Source organism: Diorhabda sublineata, chromosome 5 (genome assembly GCF_026230105.1).
Source record: "Diorhabda sublineata isolate icDioSubl1.1 chromosome 5, icDioSubl1.1, whole genome shotgun sequence".
NCBI classification, from domain to species: domain Eukaryota; kingdom Metazoa; phylum Arthropoda; class Insecta; order Coleoptera; family Chrysomelidae; genus Diorhabda; species Diorhabda sublineata.
The window spans coordinates 9,920,051-9,947,353 of record NC_079478.1 but is presented as its reverse complement, the minus strand read 5'-3'; the positions used below and the strand labels follow the sequence as shown (position 1 = coordinate 9,947,353).

The 27,303-nt window shown below is 30.5% G+C and overlaps 1 protein-coding gene across 1 annotated transcript; it reads right to left on the bottom strand.

The window, feature by feature from the left end:
• Positions 1 to 11,911: 11,911 nt before the first annotated feature.
• LOC130444175 (facilitated trehalose transporter Tret1-like) lies at positions 11,912 to 22,846 on the bottom strand. Its single transcript, XM_056779222.1, has 3 exons — positions 22,649 to 22,846; positions 15,378 to 15,657; positions 11,912 to 14,713 (listed from the first exon to the last, which is right to left on the bottom strand). Exons 1-3 carry the CDS (start codon positions 22,722 to 22,724, stop codon positions 13,660 to 13,662), a joined length of 1,410 nt encoding a protein of 469 aa, XP_056635200.1. The 5' UTR covers positions 22,725 to 22,846; the 3' UTR covers positions 11,912 to 13,659.
• Positions 22,847 to 27,303: the final 4,457 nt, after the last annotated feature.

The window sequence follows — 27,303 nt, the reverse complement described above, 5'->3', positions numbered from 1 at the left end:
ATGGTAGTAATTCATTATAAATTCATTCGATTTCATTAGATATTAGGATTAAGTAAATTGTAAATGCAAAAGCAAACACTAAATTTACATGAGATTTGGTTAATCGTAATAGAAGTCTATCTATTTACTAACAATAATAGGAGTAGCTTCAATCATAAAATACTGCTTTGATGATATCCGACGCATCCATTTCGATTTTCAATGACGACGCCCTCTGTATTCCTGAGGCTACGTTTATCGTTTAATGTGGTTTAAAGTAAATAAATCTCTTTGTCACGGATTCGGCTTGATCCAAATTTCGGGATACATACGGTTGAACAGATATTTCGAGAATTGTCGGTTTATTCAGATTTAGAAATATACGACCATAAAAATATATTGGATATCAATAACAGATTGAATATTCATGAATGTTGAAAACAAGATGATGAACAGTAGGGAGAAAAGATACTGGAAACATATATTTCTATAATTTTATGCTGTGACGATGTGAATTGGAAAACAATATGTAATTGTGATATTGGGATAAGGATTTGAACGGGGCAAACTGAATAAATATGGAAAAATTATGAAAGTAGAGAACTAAAAAACTGGTCAAAGAAAGCTTACAGTGTGCTGCAAAATTTATTGGGACAGCCTAAAAATATTTTGTACAATTTGTACAATGTTGGTCCTAATTGGAAATACTGTCTTAATTTATGATCATATTAATCAATATCAAAGATTAATGAGAAATATAACAAAATATAATAAATAAAATGACAAAATATGATAAAAATAAGCAAAAATTCGAAAAATCACAAATTTGTACACTTGTGTTCATAGAAATTGACAGACAATTTATCGTAATATATTTCAATGTGATTATGAATGTATCAGTAAGGCTTGTTCGTTAAAAGCGTAGCAACAGTTAAATAAATGGAACGTGCTTATGTGGTGATTGCAACGAAAATACCAAATTTGCATATTATTCGTTTTTATGATCTCAAAAGTGTTCAAGTGTGTTAGTTTAATGCATACTATACCACACAACCCAAGTTATTGTTTCAATCGAAAATGGACTTGGTCAGCGGACTGTTACTAGATAATTAGATATAACCCGGGCAGCGGTTCGAAGAATGGACCAAAGTTATGAGGAGACTGGATTCTTTCATAGGCGACCTGGAATAAACAGAAGGCGATTCACAAACGCTCGTGATGACCGCTTTATTGTGTCATCAACATTAAGAAATCGTCATCTTAAAGCCGTTTAAGAGCAAGGACAGCTCCGTGCAGGAAAATAAAATAACCCGACCCCTAAAACACCTGCAGTAAATCAAAAGCTTACTCCAGCTCATCGGATAGCACGCCTACGTTTTGCACAGGATCATCTGAACTGGAACAATGGGATCTGTTCTGTTCTCAGATGAAACTAGAATATGCCTCCATGGTATTGACCGAAATAGGAAAATGTACCGAAGACCAAGAGAGCGATTTGCAGATTGCTGATTTGAAGAGCGGAGTGCTTATAGAGGTGGTTCCTGGAGTGCAATTTCGACGACTTCATTAGATACGAATTTACCTTTGTGCATGACAATGCAAGGCCACACACCGTCAGACTTGGGCAAGATTACATTGCAGAAGTGGGCTATGGAGTGGCCTGCATACAGTTCTGACCTAAATCCGATAGAACATTCATGAGATTAGCTTAAAGAAGAAATCCCACTCCAAATTCTATCCTAGAGCTTATTGTTCCAATAGCTAAATTGATTAGATCTATGCCTAATCGTATAAGAGATGTTATTAGGGCAAGATGAGTTCATCAATTAACTGTTACGTTTTAAATTGTCAATAACTCTATTTATATTAATTATAAAAAAGCTTAATTTGCTCAATGCTCAATGCCTTAATTTCACTATGTTGAACATAGAAAGACTAAATAAGTTTTCATAAGATTATATTCACAATGAATGATAAATAGTTGTTTCTTTTCTTTTTTTGACCTGATGGATAATTTAAAAAAATATAGTTACAGTCAAAAGTTTACTGTGGACAGATATCTATGCACGCAAATATATATATATATATATATATATATATATATATATATATATATATATATATATATATATATATATATTTCCAAAGAATACAATTTATTTACATTTAAAATCTCCCATTATAATTTATGATAAAGTGTTTTTTATTATTCAACTTCAGTTTTCATTTTTTAATTGAACCTGACCACAGTAGAAGTAAAAAAAATATATCGTAAAGATACAATGCTCAAACTTAATTCAACAACATTTACTAATTCAACAAGTTCTTTCATAGAAGATGATGTTTCTGTTACGTGTCTAAAAGAAGATCGAAAATAGCGGGGATTCCACGAGCATCAGCAAGTCAGGAAGTATCATAAACATAAATCTTAATAACAGAGGATACTGTCGGCGAGACATGCCGAGTGAATATAAATGTTTGAATATTTTTGAAATTATTAATTGGATTTCGATCATTCTTTTTAAAACTGGGCTAAAACTTTTCTTTATGAATGCATTGAAATTTCAATACATTTATCAACTTGTGTACCGATACAAAAAACTATTTTTTACTACATGTTCGGAGTTGGTGTTACCCCACTGGTAGATATGAGCCTAAAGCAAACTCGCTTCTCTCTTTAAATAGAGCTACATCATAAATATGTCAATAAATAACTGATTTTATGATGTGTTTGGGACACTAACCACCATATCTATGCAAACATATCTTATATTTATTACATTAACCCGTTTTATAATCGTCAGTTTGTTTTACAATTGTTTCCGTACGATACAATACAATTACATCTGATCTTTTAACATTTATAATTTTTTTGCAATAAATACAATAACTTTTCAACCCAAAAACAATATTCTAATTATCAGTTACTTTCAAGGAAAAAGTATCTAATACTTTGCTGTCAATTTATTTTTTGTACCATAATAACTCGTTTAAAATTTCTATTGCCAAACTCAATTCCATTGGTTCTGTATCGTTATTATCATTAGACGAATGTATATGACGATTTTCGAAGCAAATTTAGGATGGTATGTGATACCCTTGCACCTGTCTACGAGGTTCGGATGGTAATAATTTCTTAAACACACAAAGCATTGTGTGAAACAGCGGAAAATTAATACAAGCAGGTGTTTTGCTGCTCTATGACAATCCTCGTCCATATATCGCTAGATGGACAATTGTTTCGACAGAATTTCAGAGTTGTTTGATTGTCCACTATATACCTCTTTTCTTGGTCTCAGTGATGTGAAATTCATATCTTCCTGTAAGTGTAAGGATAACTACGAAGATTTGAAGACGTCTGTCACACGCTGGTACCATTTACAGGCAGCAGAGCTCTATATTTTATATATCTATAGATATATAAAAGTTAATTTCATTATAGAAGTGTCTCAATTATATCTGGATATATCTATACGGAAAAATAGCTGAAGCATTGCTGTATTAGTTGCGAATAAATATGTTGCTGAGACTGTAAGCTCTTTTTTTCAAATAAGGATTTTTTGGTTGTATACAGCATATCTATATGCCTATAAAACTAAATGAAGATAAATACTCAAAAGAATTATAGTGATATCACAATAGAAAAGAAATAATATCAAACCAAAGTAAAAAAACAAAATCAAAAGAACAAAACACATTGACGAAACTATGATCTCAATGTTGTTTTGGGAAACGGAACTTTGTTATGTTTATATTTTTGGATAAAGGTCACAATGAATTGACTTCATTCAAATTTAAAGCAGTCAAGGTATTATTGAATATTTTCTTCATTGTGGCTGTCCACTATTCAATCTAATTCAGTTAATAATATTACAAAAAAGAAGTAAATTGTGAGTATAAATTCTAATTTTAGGTTAAGGAGGAAGTTGATGAATTTTCAGTTTTTCATTTGAGTAATTTCAAATGATTGTGTCTGCGTACACCATTTCACACGGCTATCACGATGAACAAACTTCTGAGCAGTAAAACAAATATTATCTAACCACTTCATATAGTTTCGACTGACGCTTCTATATTTTCAAAGTTCGAATTACTAATTTACAGCATCCGTTTGCATTAGTTACATATATTTTGTATTTCATTAATCTTCTTAAAGTTGGATTGTCATTTCTACAAACGATTTAATAACAGAATTCAATTTATTCTATCAAGAATTATCCAACAGAGCTGCTTTCATTATAAGTTTTCACAATAGCCGTGGGCAGCAATATGATTAAAGTCGAGGATTTTTCACGATAATTCGATAATACTTTGTACCGTTCCTCTGTGTGTTGAAGGGAAATATAAGCCATAGATTCAATTAAATTTCATTTGAACCCGAATCGTATTGTATATTATTTACGGGTTACTGAGTATTATTAGAGTGTCTCATTGTGTCTATTGGTTGGTGAATATCGATATTTTTACAATTATATCAGTATTTGAGGCAAAATTTTTCATTCTCATATAACAACGATATAAGAAATAAGCTTTGTGTTGATTGCAGACGTGCTTTTTCTGTAAAATTTAATTCTCTGTTTATTTTCTACTTACGTAGACACGAAAAAATGTTTTATGCATAAGTTGTACAGGGCAGGCCATGAATTTTGTACAATTGATATTTCCATGAAGCAAATGTTTATTAAAAATGGAAAATATAAAATATCTTGTACTCAAAAATGATTTTGTCGAAGTGACCTCAACTTCTTCGACACATAGCGCTAGGTTTGCTACCTATTTCTTGACGAATGTTCTCCTTCAATTGGACTATTGTTCTTGGTTTCTCCACTTTCGAGAGAACCCCATGGAAACAAAACAACTGGAGGTAGGTCTGGACTGTGGGGATGCCATGGAATATCTCCTCTGAGCGAGAAAAATTTGTTTGGGAACATTCCTTATACCGCAGGTAAAGTCTCATTAGATCTATGACGCTCAAAATGATGCAATTCTGGTGAGAAAATATATCATAGCAGTTCATATATTCTACAGAGTAAACAACCATTGAACAGCCGCGCGTATTTTCAAAATTCAAAGATATTTCTATCACTTTTGGATAATATGAATGTCTTAGTATTCAGTGTTTTAATTTAGGTTTTTCTCTTCTAAAAAATCTGCAATTTTGTTAGTTTATATACCCATGTAAGTGAAACTGAGAGGAAAAATGTTATTAAACCTGCCAAACCTTCAATAATCAACACATACTCATAAATACAAATACAGTGACTAATAAATATATTTAATGAAACTAAATTTTTATTAACCGGGACAAATTGATTATTTTTCAAAACCACTTTTTCTAATCCTGATATAAGCGTCATAGCGTATTTTTTATTCATCAATAATGTAATTTACTACAATAGTGTCTGGCGTTAGGATTTTTTGTACGTTCAGTCAAGACTTTCGCGTAATTCATTCAATAAAAAAGTGCCAAAGAATATATTTTCAATTTTTCACAATCACACCAATCAATCAATGTCTACATCAACGAAAGTTTTGGGAAACTTTAGCTATTTTAAATAACTAGAAATCATTTGAAAATGTTCTGTAGTAATGAAGTCTCAACAATTTTATCATAACTTATCCAAAACATTGTTATTACAGCTGAAAGCTCAGCTATTTATTTCCAAACAACTTATTCTCATTGGAATATCTCATTAGTCTAAATCAAATACTTCATCGCTATTCGTATTTTCTATTTTAAATCTTTCGAGTTTCGGTACCAAACGGAGTGGAAATCATTTAGTCATTTTATTTAACATCCTCAGAACTTTTCGGTAAACTCACTTAAAAGTTTAGCACATACTTACAAGCTGTAATCAAAATACTGTGAATAATTATATCTAAAGAATGTTTATGTCGGTAAAAGCATTAAAATATTCAAGAGATGCAGAATATGTTAATGGAAGTGAATCAATAAACAAAAATATCAGCTTCAAGGAAGTTAGTGAGATATTGCAGAGTATGTTTTATTAAAGAGTCACTATATGCGAGAAAGGTACTCATTGTTAGCTACTTATATGGATGATGAATACTAGCGGTTTTTCTTTGGTCATGTTCAAATCCAAGGAAACTCTATCGAGCAACTTGGGCAAATTAACAATCTACTACTTTCTACTAACAGAGGTAAATTTGTTTATTTTAGTACACCTACATTATAATTTCAAGCAACTTTCGTCCATTTTCAAGGAGCAGATACTACATAGAGAAAAATTTGGATAGAAATAACATCAAATAAGCCTGGTGCAATAAAGGTGAAAACTATATATGAAAATTAAGGTAGAAGAACGACAAAGAAAGAAGAAAGCAAAAAATTTTGATAAATATTGCGCTAAATAATACTATCAGCTACCTAGAGTTGTCTTAACGATGAATTCATGACTTGAAGCCGATCTAAAGAGACGTCTGGCACGACATGTTGTCTTAACGAAGAAGAAAGTGGTCGATATGTTTTTATTTGTCTCCGCTTTCTCATTATCCTTTGTGTAGGTACTCAATTCGACTATTTGAACGAATGTGTCTATCGTCTTTAACATTTCAAACCCAGTGTTTACAGCTGATCTGTTAATCTGAAGTTGCCAGATCTTCGTCTTCTGTTTCATAAGCTTCCAGGTTTAGTGCTCTGGAATCAAATGAATATAAAATGCAATCCAAAGTTTACTAAAGTAAATTATTAACTGAATACTATTTCTATGAATAATGATGTAGTATGAGTGTATTTTATCTGCGTATAACAATTTCAATAAGAATGAAATAATTATTTGATCATTCATCAATAGATGTAAGTGTTTTCTTATTTGAACCCTTCATATTACTTCCTGAGGGAAATTGAATTAAACTGCTCTATTTTTCTTTTCTACAGCTTCAACCAGATAATTAATTTGATTTCATTAGGACGTAGTTTTTTATAGAAGATTCAATAATTAGTCGTGGAACTCGATGCTATAAAAAAATTATGACCGAACTACAAATTAATCAAGTTATGAAGTATAAGAACAATAAATAAAAGTTACCTTTGTTGTAGATGAAAATTTATTTCATTCTAATATTAATATCAGTTGGATGATACACAATTTATTAAACTGGTAGTAAGTAGATGCTCAGCGAAAAAGTTATAAACCTTAGTTTTTAAAATCACATACTGTGAAGAAATTTTGTTTCCCTAAAGCGGAGGCAAATATCGTATGTGCATGGGTTGTAAAAGTTACCAAAGGATTCAAAACTATTAAAAAGTTTCATGTCGTTTCATCATGTTCCAGCCATTAAAAGTGTGCCCAATTGCACAATTGGTACAGTAGTAATTAGAAAAGAGATACAGCAATCCTATCCGACCGTCAAGCAATCATATAAGCGATTAATGCACAAATAATCATATCAGAAGTTGATTACGACCATGGAATTTCTAGAAACACTAAATAGAGTAGGGATGGAAAATGACCCATATAAGGGATTCCTTTCATCCAAATGACAAATGAACTGTGTGGAGTTAATCACTTGAATGGATACCTTAAAAATATAAAAAACTTCAGCCGGGCTCTGTAGCTGGTTTCTGACATTGAATACTGCCAGAGAAATGAAGCATTGTTACTTGAATGAACAAGTGAAACACCAGAACACATAAGCTCTGTACGCACCGAGGCAGAAAGTACCCGTACTCGTCTGGAAATTTGGGTCGATCGAGATCAAAAGTTGAAGCCTCTTCAAATAATGCTCTAAGATTATTCAAAGATAATAACATAAATATGGAGTCCAGATACTACAACAAGAGGAAACAATAAATATTTAAGGTCGTAGAATATGTACATACCTCTCCAATTTTAATCCATCCCTCTATCAAAGAATACTGAAATGGAAGGATGCTTAAAAATGGGGTTCTAATAGAAATTGGAGCATGTGTGAAAAGATTGTGCCCATGAAAACGTGTATATTAGATAGGATATCGAAAATCATAAGTCAAGTTCTTCAAAGACCAAATAAACATTGCACGATTTAAAGAAATTATTCAATGGTAACCCTGAGTGAAATTTCATTAACGCTGAAATTGAGCTGTGGTAGTTTCTGGTGTGTTGATGTGAATCACAGGCCTTATAATTTCGTTTCTATAAGCACTCATTTAATGGTATTACCAACGACAAAGACATTCAAGGTTACATCATCTACCGGTAAAATTATTATCCGCGGTGCTGTAATTTTGATCATTTAGCTTGTGGATGGCTATTTCTTCAACGTAGTCGTGTCACTTAGACAAAAGTACAAGCCGCAAAAGAGGTGCATATTGTGTAAAGTAGTCTTGTATTCTGTTATGATCATTCTGCGTGAGATGAATATGTTGTTTTATCTATGAAATACAAGTACCTTCTCTAACCAAACAACACATTCTTCACTTTGAAAATGATTCTTCTGAATTTCCTTTCTATACATACTTTTTTATTTCGTGAGTTCTGGTATGGTTAGGTAAAAAGCTTTCAAACATGCCATTAAATATTCAAAATATGCCAAAGTTAACTTTGACCATATAAATAACATTATTTTTTTAATTTATTCATGCAAAATTACTTATATTTTCATATAAAGATAAGATATTGGAAGAAGTTGTGCAAAAGGTCACGAGTAAACTAGTAATTATTTTTTTATTCTTCTAAATTCAATAACAATCCATAGTCCATATCAGTTAAGGAAATAATTAAAATTGTTTATAGAATAATGGCTCTTATGTATTTAACGCAGAATCATATATAATCATCATAAAAGTAGGTTATGAAAATTGCTAGTCTTTTATTCTTAAGATATATACATAATTTCAGTTATCAATAACAAATATTGTTTATTTCCGTGAAACGGAATATAAACAAGTTAATTTGATTTAGAGCAGCATCCAGATTTACAGCTTTTCTCTTCTCAAACACATAATTTCATTATATGAATTATGAAAATGTCGTTTAAAAGCAACAATAATATTGATAGTGTTATTTAATTGGGGTGATTTGATGGTTTGAAAGTCTTAAACATTGTATTCTTTACAACCCTTCAATATTTTTTTCTGGGTTCAAAGTCCAGATCAAACTTCATTTTTTGTCTTTGATTCGTCAGTATAAATTGAAAAATTGACGTGAATTAATTTATCTATCTTTTATGCTTCTTGTCAGAGCCGTCTTTTACGTTTGAAACTACTTTTCCGAAAGTTTTTTAATAACGATGGTAGCATTATAGGATGATGGAATTCATTTGAGTGATGATTCCGATATTAAATAGCAGGCTGATAAAATTCTGAACGATTTTAAGATATGTAAAATTTTACTTTTAGCCTACTCTACACCCAATATGGTAATGATAGACGGTCTGTATACAATTTCACTGTCAGAGTTATCATACATTCTCTTACTAAGTTGCATAAATCCTTTGTAACAAGTAGAACTTGCATCCCTTTATCATAACAATAATTGTGTACAAAACCATTTATATATATATATATATATATATATATATATATATATATATATATATATATATATATATAAGACCATTTAGGTCCATAACTTTGTAATTTCTCTCCACTTCTTTCGGTTCCTTGCTTTTTCTCTCTAGATCTGGATGTTTCTCTCTCTAAGGTCTTCTTCCACCGCTTCCCTCCACTGTTTTTTTTGGCCACCCCTTTTCCTTTTGCCCTCTGGTATCTTCCATGCAACTCGTTTCAAGAGCATGTCTTCGTCTATTCATTCTTGTTAATTACTTAGTTACTTAGCCATTGTAATCTTTTTGTCTTTTGCTTTTGGTTTTCTTAAAAAATTCTTCTTAATATTTTTCTCTCGCAGATATCCAATCTCTGTTTGATTTTATTGGCAATTCTTAGTTCGATTTCCTTTTCTTCTTGGCATTTATTATCTAGTAATACACCCAGATACACGAAATTTTTTACTTCTCCGAATTCTATTAGCGTTCCATTATGTTTATGTATTTTAAAATGGTTTTTTGTCTTACTTCCACATTTATTATTTATTTTCATAAACTTTTTTTTGTCATTATTGTCATATAAGTGTACACCTATCTCTTCTCCTGCAGTTATTAGTTGTATTGTGGTTTTTTCAAGCTCTCTTCTGTTTCTTGCTATCAACGCTACATCATCGGCATAATCTAAGCATTGGTGAATACTGTTTAATATCATGCACTTTCTGTTGACATTGTTTCTTCTGATTATGCCTTCCAAAGCTAGATTAAATAGAACCGTTGATAGGGGATCCCCTTGTCTTAATCCTTGTTGTGTTTTGAAAGGTTCACTCATCTGGTTATCAATTTTTATTATATTGGTTGTGATCTCTGATGGAATTTCTATTTCTCGTAATATTTGGATTAACTTTTTTCTGTTCACACTATCATAAACTCTTTTGAAATCAACAAAAAAGATCTGTGTTGGTATCTCATATTTATAACAACCAGTAATTATCTGTTTTATCATATAAATTTGATCGGACGTTACTCTAACTTTCCTAAACCCTCTTTAGTACCCCCTTAACAATTTTTCTACATATATTTCCAATCTTCTATCCAGAATTGATCGGAATATTTTGTATGTGATGTCTAGTAAGGCTATTCCTCTATATTTTTCTTACTAAACAAAATTGTGCTCAAACGAGTATTTTCCCATAAATATATAAGTGATAGCTGAAAACAATCACGTCAACGTATCTAGCAATTTCATGCTTGGGAATTCGAGAAGAGAAAATAAAACAAGATTTAAATAACATGACATCAATTCTGAGATCAAAAAAATTTTAGAAATAACTTAAAAAAATCATAAGAATTTATTACATCGTCATTATTACGGAACATTACTTAATTGACAATATAAAAATATTGAACAATAGTACGAAAGCACAAAGTGCTTAATAAACAATAACAGTTTGTATACATTTGATGAATATAAATTGATCAAGGGTGAAGAACAAAGTAATTGTTACATAAGTTACATAAGAGTTATGATAAAGTAAATTCATAAAACGTACAACATTCTTCTAAATAAATGCAAAAATACGGCACATAAGAAATAACTGAAACAATCGATAAAAAAGGAAAAAGACGTGAATTTGAATTTATATAGGAAAAAAAAAAATTTTAAAAAACTAAACCTTGAGGTTACCTAGTACCTAAGAACATCTCTTTTCATCAACTATTTCAATTGTTTTGGAAAAACAATATTGTATGTCATTTCACAACTAAAGTCATACCAATTTTATTATTATGGTGCCTCTAATCAAAAAAGTGATATTAGAAATTCTAATAAATAGGTCACGGCGATAGACTTGTCATGAAGAATCATGTGCTTTATTTAACGAAACGGTATGCTCCAAAATATGGAAGATTAAAAATAAGTGACAATGCAAGTTATATAATTTGCCGTCATTAGAAGACAATCCTCATGCAACTAAAAGAGAAATTTTATTGCAGTACAATATTAGATAGTCGTTTGTGATGAAAGAAAAGAAGAAAAACTGCACTCAAACAAAGTTCAACTTATTCACGAAGTCTCAGGAGATGATCTGGATAGATGTCTGAAAACTTGTAAAATCTTGTGATGAAAATTCTAATTTTTACAACAGTAAATCGACGAGATTGTTACTCAAGAAAATCTCCACTATAATCAGACAAAACACACCCAAAGCGCGCCTCCAGCAAACTGATGTTTCGGTATTAGTTAACCAAGGAAAGATTCCGAATCCAAATAATAGGGAAAACTGGGACCCCAGCATTGTTTTAATAAAATTATATGCCACCATATTGTGGTCAAACTGTTTGGAGATTCCTTGATAAAAATTTTGGAGGAATGTGGAATTGAAGACGTACATCAATCAGTAACCTGATCTTACCGCCTTTGAGTTTTCTTTGAGGACATTTAAAAAGTTGGGACTATGTTAACTGAGAGATAAATATATGATCTAAAACTCTGTAAATTACCATCGTTTTGGCAACAGTCAACACTTCGAGCAGTTTTTGTTTTAGGTTAAGAAATTGTTCAGGTAATTGAAAATTATTACTAAAATTAATGTAATTTCGATTTTTACCAATTTCCTAGTTTCTTTTCTTCTGTGATTCGAACTTATATTATTTTTTATCAAGCAGAAAAACAAGCTTTATTAAATAATGTAAAAAAATCTAGCCTCTTATTCCTAAGAATATTGATAAACTGTTTGATATTTTTCAGATTTTTTTAAAAACTGAACATTGTACGTATTATGGATATTGTGCATCACTTCATGATAACCCTACATAATATTATATATCATAGAAACAGAGATTATATAATTTGAATTATGTATGGAAAAATATTATTATTAAATAATTATTGTTATGGATATAGCAAACTTTGCTCCAGTTTTAAGTTAATATCCATAATTTACTTAGTAAATATATATAATAGTCGATTATATTTTGAATTTTGCTACATTCATGCAATGAAACCTATGAAAGAGCTCCTTTAATGATACCATATTTATTGAAAAAATTATTTCTAACAATTGCGACTTTTACATTATTAAATCTTATTTCTGTAAGCAAATAATGTAAATACTTCGATTTCTTAATAATTATGGAAAAAGCATATCTTCAACAAAAAATCGTATTTTCAAAATAACAATATATTTGATAATTAATAAATTAACAGAAATGTGTTTCTGTTGATACATAACTGGTGATACAGGAAGCTTCGACTCATTAGAGCAATTCGTTAGATATAGATAGACAAAACTATCAAAAAAGGGCGATAATGCAATTGCAGCATGGAGTACGGCAATGAAAAAGTCAACCATGGTGGTTTAAATCATAGGAAACCAGTCTAATGAATGTGGGATTGATCTATTTAAATTGCAAACAATAAAATATGACCAATATGGTATTTAAACTATATTATCCTCTTATACGAGATGTGATAAATAATACGATAAATTATTTCATTAGAAAAAAATAGAATATTAACATGAAACTTGAATCAATCTCCTTGGGTAGCACACCCAATTTAAAATGCAATCGTAGCTTTTTAAATATCAGCAATGGAGACAAACGTTTATTTTGTATAATAACCAGCAATCACTTGGTGCTAAATGTCGATTAATGTGGAAGACTTTTAGTCAGCCAAAAACTGTCGAGACAAAAATAGCTTGTAACATGGCACGTTGTTATGATAAACGTTTTCTTCAATTTTTCAGGGGTTTTTAATCGCATGGTGTCTCGCAATAACTCCCCTTGTGTACTTAAAGGTTCATAGTTGTTCCTCTTGAAGCGCACAATTAAAGTAAACAATGATCATAACTTTGATGTTCAACTTAGAGTCCCTTTAGAACAAGATAATAACAGAGAACTGGATTGCTACACCTCACTTTTGTTTCTAATGATAATTTTGTCAATGGAATCAGCATCCTTCGACATCAATGTTTCACAACAGAAGGAATTTACTAAAACGGCTATAGTAACAAGCTAGCAAGCTAGAACGGATCTTGTGATGACTTCTCGTCTCAAAAAATGGGTCCACTAGTTGAAATAGGTATCAATGTAAGTGATTGTTATTATAAAAATGCAATCACTGTATTTTATCACACCTCGTATATTAATTCCCAAATTATACATTTACAATAAAAACATTAACATTGTGTTATGTTACTCCTGAATATGCTGATTATTTCCGTCGTTTTGCAAAATTCTTTGTATTTCTTCCAACGAGTGTCCCTTGGTTTCTGGAATATAAAGGAATGTATACAAAGCCAAAATAAAAGCCCAACAAGAATAAATATAGAACGGTACAAACAACCCTGCTGCTTTAGTAACAAACTGATAGATTTGAATTGAAATTATGCTCCCAAAGATCTTCAGCCCATCACCGTAAGTAACAGAAACAGCTCGAATGCTACTCGGTGCTATTTCAGCGTTAACTATCATTGGAATGATCCCTATTCCGATTTTGAAAAATAAACAAAAAATTATGACAGATACTATGGGAATCCAACTGATTGCTTCCGTATTGAAATCGGCAAATTTGAAATTGAAATAAACAGCCAAAGCTAAAACGCAAAGTCCTGATATTATAGAAGACACCATTATCAAGATCCTCCTTCCGAATTTATCCACCGATACAGAGCAAATTATTGTCGCTACTAACATTATGACACCACTAATTATACCGGCATTATATGAATTTATGTAAATAGAACCAGCTGCTTCCAAAATAACGTGCAGATTCATTACTATAACACTATAACCGAGTAGTTGGGGGGAAAGATTCAAAAACGTTATAATCGTCAAAACTTTCCTATTTGTTTTCGATCTAAAAATATCTAGAGCACTACGTCTTTCGCTTTGTTCGTTATGTAGCATCTGTTGAATTGTTTTTATTTCATTATCGGGACACTTGTATGGTTTGAAATATATTAAAGCTTCCTTCGCCTTCTGTAATTGATTGATAGATACTAAATAGAAAGGTGAGTCGGGCATAAAAGAGAATATTATAATTTGGAACATAACGATACTACAACCTAACAGAGGAGATACGTAATAAGGCGTGCGTGTACCCAGACTATAAACCAATAAAGATCCTGCATGATCCATGACCATCATTATTCCTGAAAGTAATCCTCTGATATTTTCGTCGGATAATTCGGACATGTACATCGGACATACCACGTAAACCATATTGCTGGCAATTCCGGCAAGTACCCTAAAATAAGCAACATGATTATAAAGAGATAATAATTGATTTTTGTGTTTTGGAATCATTACAAAAAGTATGTGGAAATTCTGAAATAACAAATTAAATCAAGTTATAAATAATTGATTCCATATGATACTGCAATAAATTTGGGAACTATACCTAAACTAGTTGATATAATTAGGCTTTAAAAGTATTGACAGAGCTAGACAATAAGACCCAAATGGGAAGTGCCCTTATCAACGGTTTCATTCAATTTATTGTTACAATATACAGGTAAGTGCGAATGCTTCTGATGAATGCGGAAAAAATGAGGAAAAACACTCCAGAAAATATTAGAAAGCAGAAAACTAGGTTATGGAGAACGGGCCTATTTTTGAGTGGAAAGAAAGACATGGGAAAAATGGTGATTGGCAATAAAAACGAATATGAATAGTAAAGAATAAAGAGCGATAGCTTTATGGAGACAATGATGGTGAGTACTAGTCAAAAATCCGGAAAGATATTACTATAGATTATAATTTCCACTTGAGCACGGTGCAAATTTATTCTATGTCTTTTTTGGCCCAGATCCGATGAATCTTAGATCTTATTATTGGAGAATGGAAATTATATTATTTATATCAATATAAGTAGTCCCAAAAGTTCATATTCTCATGAAAAACCGAGTTACCTCGCTAGAAATAAATATATCATTTGATTGGCGAAGCCTATCAACAACCATCCAAATAACATCATTAAAGAAACAAAAACAAGACTTCTCTTTCTTCCAAATTTATCGACTGAGTATAGGGTTAGTGGAATCCCACTTAAACACCCGACTAAAAAGGCAGTCTCGAGCCATTCCACTGCTTCCTTTGTTGTTTTTATATGACTCTCCTCGCTGATTAAGTATAAGGTCATTGGAGATGTCCAAGCGAATGTCATGCCATCGGATATTGCTAGTATAGTACCTGAAATGGAATCAAAAAATTTTTGTATTAATTAATTAACAAATATTAAATTGTGATAATGTATCTACAAAATACCTGAACTATTTTAAATAATAAATATTATAACCTAAAGTTTAAAGTTAAACCAACTGGAGCCAAGGTTATCCTTTCCGATGAGGACACTTAATGTAGGCTAGAAAATCCAACAGACGGTATCAAGAAGAAATTTATATAAAAGCGACAAACTTGATAAAAACATATTTAAAAAGTTAAGTATATTCCAATTTATCGTTAAATACTATTTCTAAGTTAGGATGCTTATTTATAGATCCCAGTTAGTAATTATAATTAGCTTTTAACCAAAATTTGGCTATAATAAGATGGAGGTCATTAAGCTTGAGACGTACGGCAAAACTTAGCCAATTTTTTTCCAGAACAAATTGGAATTGATGGATTGAAAGCTGTTTTCATCAAATGGTTCTTGCGACTACTCGAGATGAATCCTCTAGACTATTTCTTGTAGGGTCTATCTATATTGTTCTTTTGTATATACTATTATCTTGCTTATGTTTGATTCACTCTTACCATTTTCATTTGTAAATTTACTCCTCTCCATGCGCTTTTACTAAACTGAATATGAAGGTAACGCGATATACCTATTTTTAGATTCAAGAAAACTATTGGTGAAAATCTGGTGAAAATTGGTGAAAATTTTATAACCGTAATTTTCACAACTTAAGGGCTTGAATCCAGTCATCTGTTGAAATGCTCTTAGTAAATTAATGAGTTTTTGTCTTTAGGTTACAGGATAACAAGAAATTGAATATACCCAAATAAAGAGAATAAGATTGATGAATGTCACATTACTTACACAGAAAAATTAACTGTCTGCTATACAATGTGTGACGGTGTGCATTATTGTGAAGCAATATTAACCCCCAAATATTGACTAGTTCAAAACCTGCAGGTGCACCTATTTTCTATAACTGTTAGTTGATCTTTAGGCTTAAATGTCCTCATTAATCCTGTACTGCTCACATCACTTTCTTCCAAAATCTTTGTTTGGTCATTGTTGATCTTAGTGATTCTTCGTGAATCCACACATGGTTCTACTGGCGGAATATAAGAAAAAGGTTTCATCACATGTTACTATTCTAGAAATAATATGATGTCCACCATCGTTTACCATATCTAATGACAATTTATTACTTATTCTGCCGTTAGGAAATCATTAAACGTATCTAGCACCCAACGAGTGACAATTTTTTTCACATAAAAATAATCATGTAAACTTGAATTTACTGTTTCGGGTTCGACACCAAGAGTTACATCAATCGTTTCCTAGGTACATCTTGCTTATTGGATCACTCTTTCAATATTTTTAACAGAACTGAAGAACAGGACCTACCAGCACTCGCTTCATCTCCAAGCAATATCCGCCTTCTTGTAAATTCGCTATACCAGCGAAACATAGTTGCTCGTGAAGGACTTTTATCACTTAATGCATATTGGAACAAATCAAGACTTTGTTGTCCTCTTGAAACGACATTGGAGTCATAATATAACGCTTGAATTCATATTTTGACGGAAAATTGTATGTACCAATTTTTGTCACTGTGACTGCAGCAACTCAATTGAAGTTCAAGCTTATTACTTAAGATGATAATATTCAAAAATTCAGTATTGTAGCTCATCTTTTAATTTCATGGCAGCTCAACACAATGACCCTCGTATAGTCCAAGATGAAGGGACGTTTGACACATCTATTAATTTGGAATAGATTTTAGGTCATAATAGTTGACTCAAATTCTTTTATTCGTTTATCAATGGCCTTCGTTTTTATTATTCCGTTCATAGTATTTCTGATCACAATTTTATTACAGGTGCAGAGTGGATTGTCCAGTTTTCTGACCAGTAGCCGTTTTGGTAGCGTTTCTCATTGTCCATAAATAAATATTATAGGTTGATATTTATATCCTTTTTTTATTTTTTTTTCCGTGTTACTTTATACGTCGTAGCAGTAAGTTGATCCAGAATTATGTACATTAATGTCTGTCATTTACGTCTAGAACTAAAAGTTCCGCTTTACATACACCTCTCAAACATAGTAAGAAAATATTTTAAAATTTGAATAATAAGGAACACATATTTTGAAAGTGATTTTAGGACAATAGGATAATCAATTTCATGTCACTATTCACTCATATGAATACAGAGAAAATATCTGACAGTGGATACGTAAATTTCTCATGCGAAAATCAATTGTGCGGAAATTTTTTTTTGAGACTTTTATTAGCAAAAAAGTGCTAATATTACCGTTCTCGATTGATTTGAAATTGGTGCACACATGTCTTCGTTATCGCTACATTTCTGCAAAGTGCCAAGAACATGTTTATACAAATAAATAGAAAACTTCATTAATTATTATCATACAACTAATAGCAAAAATAATATTATCCCACATCAAATTTTCTTTTTTGTTGAATGCTTAATCCATTTCTTTCATTTAATAAAACTACTTTGTATGGTTTAGGGCTGTTAGTGATATAAATTTGATAAATTGAATATATTTAAATCATTCTCGAATTATGAGCTCTATAATCAAGAATGAATATCCACCTCTTAGAAGAATTGTACACATTGTTATTCAGTATAGTGTATGTAATGAAGTACTATCAGTTATAGAAAATGATCTATGTAATTGTGGACTACCATGTACATATATATAAAATAAATATAATCATCTCATCACTTAAAATTTCTCATCGTACCAAAATCGGAATAATCAATTCTTGAGACGATCATTAAAAAAATCCGATACTTTTGTTTAAAGACGGAAACACTCAATTTTCTGTCAAAATAATTATGAAATTCAATGAACACTATCTTGGAAACCTTTTGAACTTTATATTTAATCAAAATAAAAAATGAGAGTATTGTGGATTAGATATCGTTTTAAATATAAAAATTTATTCGATATGCAATAGTTCAAGATAACGTTCGAGTTTGTTGACCATTTCTAGAGGCTTATGTTAATTAATTAACGCGAAAACACGATTGTTTTTAATGCTGTTCACGTTCTAAACATAATTGACATTACAAAACATAGGTATTCAAAATGTACACACATACTTGCTGCTGTGTTAAATGTGGATCTTTCAGACGTCCCAGCTCACACTGTCAAACCACATAATCACAGCAGAACCGTGAGGCATAATATTCCACCACCCTCATCATTTTGTGCGCTTCTTAATTAAATAAATGGTTAACAGAAATTCTCTTAGACTCTCCAAAATAATTCAGATTCTCATTGTATTAGCAACAATTCTCTTAGGATATATAATAATTATATATTTCCATAGTAGGTAGGGTTAGTTTAGGTTAGGTTAGGTTAGGTTAGGTGCACTTATCTACTGATAAGTGGTGTACTTAGAAGTTGAATTTTTTATCTCCTTAATTGTTTTTGTTTCCAGCGAAACACATTTTTAACCGATAAAGTTCATTTTATTCTTAACAAGGCAAAATAAGAGAAGAGCTCCGAACAGTTAGATTGTTATTTTTTCAGCATAAAATTATAGTATAGAAGATCATATAGCTATTGGAAAATAACATGGCGGTAACCGGAATTAAGCCAACTGCTGACAAACTCTCTTCGATTTTTGGTGATGAAGCATCATCGCAAGCCACCGTATGTCGCTGATTTTCCGAATTAAATCATGCCCGCAATTCGCTATAGAATGCATTTCGTGAAGATCGTCCAGAATCGGCTGTTGTACCAGAACACATCGATGCTGTGCGAGAACTGATATTGCAAGATCATCATGTGACATACCGTGAGATTGAAGCATACTTAGGAATATATTCAATATCGCACGAATATTTATTCGCGTTGGATACTGCATAATTTGACAATCTCTCCAAAAAACATATTTAATTATAAATATTTGTCTTTATTTGTCTTTATTTGTCTTTATTTGTCTTTATTTGTCTTTATTTGTCTTTATTTGTCTTTATTTGTCTTTATTTGTCTTTATTTGTCTTTATTTGTCTTTATTTGTCTTTATTTGTCTTTATTTGTCTTTATTTGTCTTTATTTGTCTTTATTTGTCTTTATTTGTCTTTATTTGTCTTTATTTGTCTTTATTTGTCTTTATTTGTCTTTATTTGTCTTTATTTGTCTTTATTTGTCTTTATTTGTCTTTATTTGTCTTTATTTGTCTTTATTTGTCTTTATTTGTCGTTATTTGTCTTTATTTGTCTTTATTTGTCTTTATTTGTCTGTATTTGTCTTTGTCTTTATTTGTCTTTATTTGTCTGTATTTGTCTTTATTTGTCTTCATTTTTCTGTTTTTCTTTATTTGTCTTTATTTTTCTGTTTTTCTTTATTTGTCTTTGTTTCTCTTTCTTTATTTGTATTTATTTATCTATTTCAAAACTTGAGTAGCAAATGTCGAATATATATAAAAAGTATTAAGAGCAGTTTTTTGATATACGAGGACTAAAAGTTCTATCGTCGTTTGTTTGTTTGTTTGTAATTGAATCCCCAATTTTGATTAGAATTTCGAACATGAACACCTGAAATTCTTTAAAAACTTCAGCCACGCACTTAAAATGGGTGTTTTTGCTGTTCCTAATATTCTATTTTCCTTAAAAAAGGCCCACGTTAGCCAGAATACTTAATTAAAATAAGCGGTTTAAATAATTTTCGTGTGGGAATTAATATTTCACGCACAAATATATTCCTTTTTCACCAAATTCAATTAATTCTGTTTTGACAACAAAATCATTTTTCACAATAATCAATATTGTATACAATGAAATTTTTCCACCAATTGCTCAATTGAGTTTACACACAAAAGTGTATATACACATTCAGTTTATGCAAAAAATAGAGTTTATCAGTGTTTTTACTTTCATAACATTGGTATGGATTTAGGTAATCTATATTGAGTTCCGTAGACGTTAATAATGAAGCTGACTGATAATGTTTTTACAGAATGCGTAATGAAGTTGTATGTAATTGCATACTTGATGAGTTAGTTTAGGGATAATATGAGTTCCATAAAGGGTAACTATGTAATATGAACAATGATTAAAACTAATTTAAAGAGCAAAATATTGTTTTGAAACCTTAATTGGATTGTATTGTCCTCAATTCAAAATTATTTTTCGTCTCTTACATATTTGATTCATAATATTTATTTTGGATAAATATTGACACAGAAAGATAATTTTATTATATTTGGTAGACATTCTGAAGATCAAATTTGTTATTTAAAATTATTTTATAATGTTGACTACCAACTGCATTTGACTAAAAAATGATAAAAACAATAAAAAATATAAATGACTGTAGCCAAAATATCTCCCAGTGAATAGGAGAAATAATAATAGTATATAATATATTAAATCAATTGATATCACTGTTTTTATGAGACAGAGGAATAATTATTTGAAACTTCGAGTAATATTTAATAAAAATCATACAAAACCATGATTCTCTCGATGAAGAAGAAAAATATTTATGAACATAAACTACGCTTAGAAATATTTGAAGATTATTATATATATATTATTGGACTCGTAAAACAATGGATCCGTGATAATCGGACAAACATTTTACATGACGATCGTGGATTATCGATTGTCGGATTGCTAGGACTGCCTAAGATTCTCTTAAAAATATAATAAATTACAAATCAAAAATCGATTTGAATTACGAGTCATACTACATAATTATGTACCTATATGTATTAAATATAGATGTTTTGGAACTTACAAGAGCAAAATATAAACTTATTTATGTTGATTATATTCAAAAAAGTACATTTTGTACTAAAAATAGATATGAAGATTTCACAAAATATCATCATTATTCATAAACTATTATTCAATTTATAAATAATTCAAATTTTCATTATTTTTTTTTGTTTCAAGTTATTGAAGCCAAAGATGTTTGACAAAAAGTGGTATAATGTGTTAGTCACATTCTTTTCCACTCTTAATCCTTGACACTAAATTCCTCCAAATCTTTCGAATTTTTCTTTGTTTTGGCAACAACCTGTGTTGTATGTGGTTATAATATCTAGTCTGACTTTTTGACGTGACTATCTAATAGTAGATAAGAGTCATGCATTCCAAAAAGACATAAATTGAAAGTCGAATATTTCAATTTGATTTTTTTTGGTCCTTTCTATAAAAAGGTCGGATAGGACTTTTGCTTGGCAAAATAAATAATTAGCTGATCCATTGGTTGAGTTAGTGCAATGCAATTTGATGGAAGGCACATCGCAGCAACGCATGTTAATTCTTAATCAGACGGGGCGTTTGTGAAGAAGCAATAACGTTTTTTGAACAAAAATTTTAGATTTTAAGTAAAAATCAAATCATGTACATGTGAATTAATATTTTGCATGAAAAAATGTTGGATACGTAAGTTTGTACATGATAATGTGGTTAAAAAGTCTTCACTGATCTCACATCCAGGTGTACAATTATTGGTAGATAAATCCATTGTATCATATTGGAAAAAAGTCTTGATCTATTTGCATTGTATACTTGTATAGGATTCTTTTAAGGTACGTATCACTAGAAATGTATTATAGTTTGAAAAACACCGAAAAAAACTTGCGAAATTAGTTTCAATATTCCAAAAGGGTGGGGTCTTCATTATTAATCGTTATAATTTATTACCAGTTTTATCGAAAATGAAAATTGGTTTTAAAAATTCAACTAAGCACCACCTGCTTTTAATCTAATGACATTAACTTTCTCGTCAATTATTTTATTTATATATTCAAAATATAAATTCAATAAAACTATATAAAGAAATTAATCTTTTATGGATTTGTTCTGGTAGTATCCTAAATAAATTTATATCCTCAGTTCTATTCTTTCAACCCCCGTTTTTAAAAAAACTCCTTCGTGTTTTCTTTTTTATTTTTTTTAATGAAAGTTTAGTTTATTGCTTTAATGAAAAAATTTTCTAAAATGAAACAATTGAAAATGTTACCTGAAAATGCTGCTAACACTTGTTTAGAGTATTGTCGAGCATCATGTAGATCAACATTTGTAGTATCAAAAATCATATTGACACTAACAAAAACCTTTTTCAAATATCACTTGATCACTATTAAAAACTGATTACATTAGGACGTTGACAATATTACGGGCTTAATTCGAAGTCACAATGTCAACAAACTGTATAGACAGATTTATCAAAACCGTAAGTAATTGCAAACAATGTTGTAGATTATTCTTGAGTTTTTTAAATTTACTCGTTCATGTAATAAATTAGTCAATATATTTGCGGACAGTATATCGATATGACGACATCTCCACTTGCGGATAAACTTATCATTTTTCATTTTTGTTAGTTACTTATAATGCTATTATCAAGACAAGTCTTTTTATGAAAGAAACATTGGGGGCAATATTAAGATATAAAATGAAGAGTTGGTGTACGAGTTTATCTTATTTTAGTTTAGTTTATTTTATCTGTTTCAAACAATTTGGGTCTTATTTGAACAGACCATATAAAAAAGACTACAAATTTACTTCTATTGAGTGTCTTCCTAATATAAAGTAACCTGCTAATATTCCTGATAGGTTTCCAAAAAAACTATTGAATAATAATGTATTATCAACGAGTGTATAATGAAGCTTATTATTCACGAAGTGAAGTTTATTGCCACGAGCGATAGCAAGTGGAATAAATCACTGAGTGACAAATAATTTATTATACACGAGTAGAATACTATACTTTATCCATGACTACTAAATATTTTTTTGATACTCATTATTTCTACATGCCCCTATCTCCCCTTATATTTGAAAGAATTACTCGGATTCTTACCTTTATTGCTAAGTACCTATCATTAGTTAATTCACTTAAAAAGTTATTAATATATTCCACGTTTTAAGCTGTAAAGAAATAATAGGTTCATAGTATTGAACATTTTTTATTTTGCGGATAATTCAGTGAAGTATAATAACAAAGTCGATTCAGAAAATGAAGGGGTTTTATTTTCCTCTTGCAAGTTCATAGGCTATATTATACACTTTCCTAGAATTTTTCGACAATAAATTTAATAAGACAACTTCGGCACTTTCTCTAATTTCTGGTGGTGCTAAAGAAAAGTCACTATCATTTTATATATCCATTTTTAGTTGGTTTTTTATAACAAAATTCAACACGAAATATCTTAAACACAGACATCTACGAACATAAACAATAATTTTGACAGATTTCAGTCAAATTTATTTTGTTTCAAAATGTACTTCCATTTTTAAATTGTTTCAAAAACCATTGTACGTTAATAAACATACAAATTGCGTATTCTAATTTGCTGATGAATCATTGTAGATGTTCTGTGCCTTCCAATTGCAAGGCCCGGTTCAAATCCGCTACAAAAAAATTCTCTTTTTCTTTTTTTACCAAAACGGTAAAGTTAGTAGTCGTTAATCTCATCTATGACACACTGGTCGCGCTAAAAGTTAGTCTTGATCCTGTAAACTACGAAAATAAGTGGTCTAATTATCAAATAGCTGAATGAATAGTGTCATTATTGAATAGCTATTTGTATACCTTTACAAACTACAAACTTTAGATTCGTCTCCTGGCTCGTACAGCGTTGCCACATATTGCTCTTAAGGAAACTTGATTGATTGATATTTCATATTTTTTGTATTCTACTGGATATCTTAGCGAAGGACTGTCCAATTTATTATATGTATTATCGGAAGCTTCTAGTTTCTGTTCAAGATATATAAAGACAGTCTCTGGCTGTTTAACTATAGAGGTTCTTCGAAAATATTAATATTTGAACGGCTGAAAATAATGTTGGGAAGCCCGTCCATAAAATTACACACTTATTTATCTATCCAAATCAAAATTAAATTACCAAAATAGAGAGTTGTGTAACTTTTCAAAGCAGTAGAACCGTATATCATAACTTATCATAAAAATTCAAGGACGTTGATCAAATAAAGAAGAATGAATTTCATTCTCATAGAAGAGTTATCTGGAGATGATCATGACTGTAGAATGGAGCTTTGTAAAACCATAATACAATTAGTAGATACAGATCCCCATTTCACGAGTGAGATAGTGTAAAGTTTATGTTAAATGGTAATTAATCGCTACAATTGGATATATCGGAGTAATATGACAGATGTGTATTCTGATATTGGTTCGTAATTAAAGCAAAAACTGATAAAGCTCAAACTCTAATTGCGTATCAAGATTATTATACTCAACTTAAACGCAAAATATTTTACATAATAAAATAATATTTATAGAGTATTTGGGTTTCTTTATTTAGTGTGTATTTAGAAATTCTATAGCTGTCACATACTTCATCACTTTTTATTGATACGCCTAAGAGACTATATTTTATATAAGAAAACCATCGAATAGAGAATTTAGGAAAAAGGAATATTTCTAAAGTTATTATAAAATTATTCTTAAATCATCATTGCTTCTGCCCACATGTAGTAGTAATCCCTGTATTTAGTTCAATAATCGTGAACCCAGTTGCTGCACCATTAAAATAAAGTCCTTAAATTCTGTATTTATATTCAACAATCCTCGTCGCAGCCACTAGAATCTGAATTTTCTTCTCTTTCTGATTTTCCATCGTATTCTTGAAATACTATCTCTTCTACGTGTCTGCGTTAACTGACTGGTTAACTGACTCATTTTAATTTTTTCTTGTTTCCTTTTTCTGTTTAGCTCTTTTTCTTTCCACTGCTCAACATAGAGTCCCCTGGGGTGAGCTAATCCGTTTCATCTCTGGTTCGTGGATTGCAACGCCTCCTGTTTTCTTCAAGAATGAGAAGTGACTCTGACAATTCTTGTTTGTTAGTAGCGGCAAGCTATTACTGAAATGTTTATTTTCTAGTAAATTACTTCCTAAAACTGCAAAAGTTGATGGCTAATCTTAACTTTGTTTGTTTGTGGAAGAATTGCGTTGCGAGGATTGATTATTCATTTCTATGTGCTGAACTCAGTTAACTAAAGTAGCAGATTTTGGAATTCTTTTGAAATAATTATAGGTAATGTAATAAAAACTCTTCATCGATTTGAAAAGGCTCTGTCTAGGGATTACAGGTAGTGTAATGTGTGACTGGGTAGACACAATAAAATTATGTCGTGGTCTTTACCAAATTCGGGAAATAGAACTGCAATAAAATCCTGTACCGAGCGCATGCTTTCTAAGTATTATGATTTTTCGTACTTGACCACACATGCCCATTATTCAAGATATGAATATTTTGCTTTGATATCAAGAGGATAACTTTATTTGCAAATGGAAGTGCGTTTGGAGTATTTTTAAAAAGGTGTTTATGTCTTGTGTTGTAAATTTTCTTTATTTAGATCAGACTCTCTCAAAAGTGAAAATAACTTTTTGTATCACCCAAACATCACATCACTTTTTATATCTACTATCTTTTTAGGATTGAATAAGAGACCCGAAGAGAATTTGGTTTAGATTTATTCATAAATCCTTAAAATACACGGAAAATACATTTTCTGAAGACGATTTTATTCTATTTTCATGCTGCCAGTCCTTATATTTATTAAAATTTATTTAGTAATAACGTTTATTTTGATTTCCATGGCTATAAAGTATTGGTAGTTGTTTCTGATATTAATCTATTTTCGGGCGGAGTGGATATCTACCACTGGACATTACATTTGACAATGAAAACTTATGGACCTGAAAGAGCTCAATACAATGGAAAAAGTTTCACATTTCGAGGGTATGTTTTTGACCTCATTGTACCCTGATTGTTCTCTACACTTCACTCCTATTTTTTTTTAATTTAGTGGCTTTATTTATGCTTGATAATTTATTTTAGCTCAGTAAAGTTTTCAATCCTTTTTTTAATAATTAAGTTGTAGTATGAATATACAATTTTATTGTAAGAATACAATTATGTTTAGAACTAAAATGTGGTTCTAGTTACATCATCTAAAGGATATTAAAGAAATAAAGATTCCAATCCAAAAGAAAGTTGTTAATTGAAAACAGCTTGCGTAGAGCAAATTGAATAAATACTTTAAAGTTACTAGCAAACTGTAAGGTTTGTCCATGTGCTTGAACCTCGCATGTGTGAGTTCTGGGTACTCACCATTGACATCGTCTGCAGTTTAGGTCCCGGTGCGGCTAAAAGACAAGCAGAAGACCCACCTGATTGTGTCTTAGCTTTTCTCATGCCAGATGTTTTCATCCGTATACGTAGAGACTGTATTGTGAGAGATGAAATAGCTATACATTTGACTATAGCTATAAATGGGTTCTTGTCCAGAGGTGGTTTTGTTGATCCTAGTCTGGCGATACAATCGGTACCCTTAACAATGAATTTAGATTACACTCAATTGTGCATTTCTCATATAACTATGTAATAGTTCTCATATGGTCTATCTTTATATTTCTGTACTATTATGTGCACAAAATAGTTTCACAACTTTGTCATTATCAATATCTATTATTCAAATCATTACTGAAGTATTGAGGCGAAAAATTTTATTTTTTTTTCTTTGGCGTATTATGGTTCCTGATAAAAATGGTTTGCTCAATTGCTCTATATTTTGATAAATATTCTAAGAAATGAAACCATAATATATATTTTGATTGTTTAATTCAAAAAACATTCGAACAA

Excerpts from the sequence above, each read along its gene's own strand:
- LOC130444175 (XM_056779222.1), bottom strand. The coding sequence starts at position 22,724 with ATGATTTTTGATACTACAAATGTTGATCTACATGATGCTCGACAATAC. Across the intron at positions 15,658-22,648 it reads AGTGTTAGCAGCATTTTCAG|GTACTATACTAGCAATATCC; the intron begins GTAACATTTTCA and ends ATTCCATTTCAG. Across the intron at positions 14,714-15,377 it reads ATATATTTATTTCTAGCGAG|GGTACTTGCCGGAATTGCCA; the intron begins GTAACTCGGTTT and ends TGCTTATTTTAG.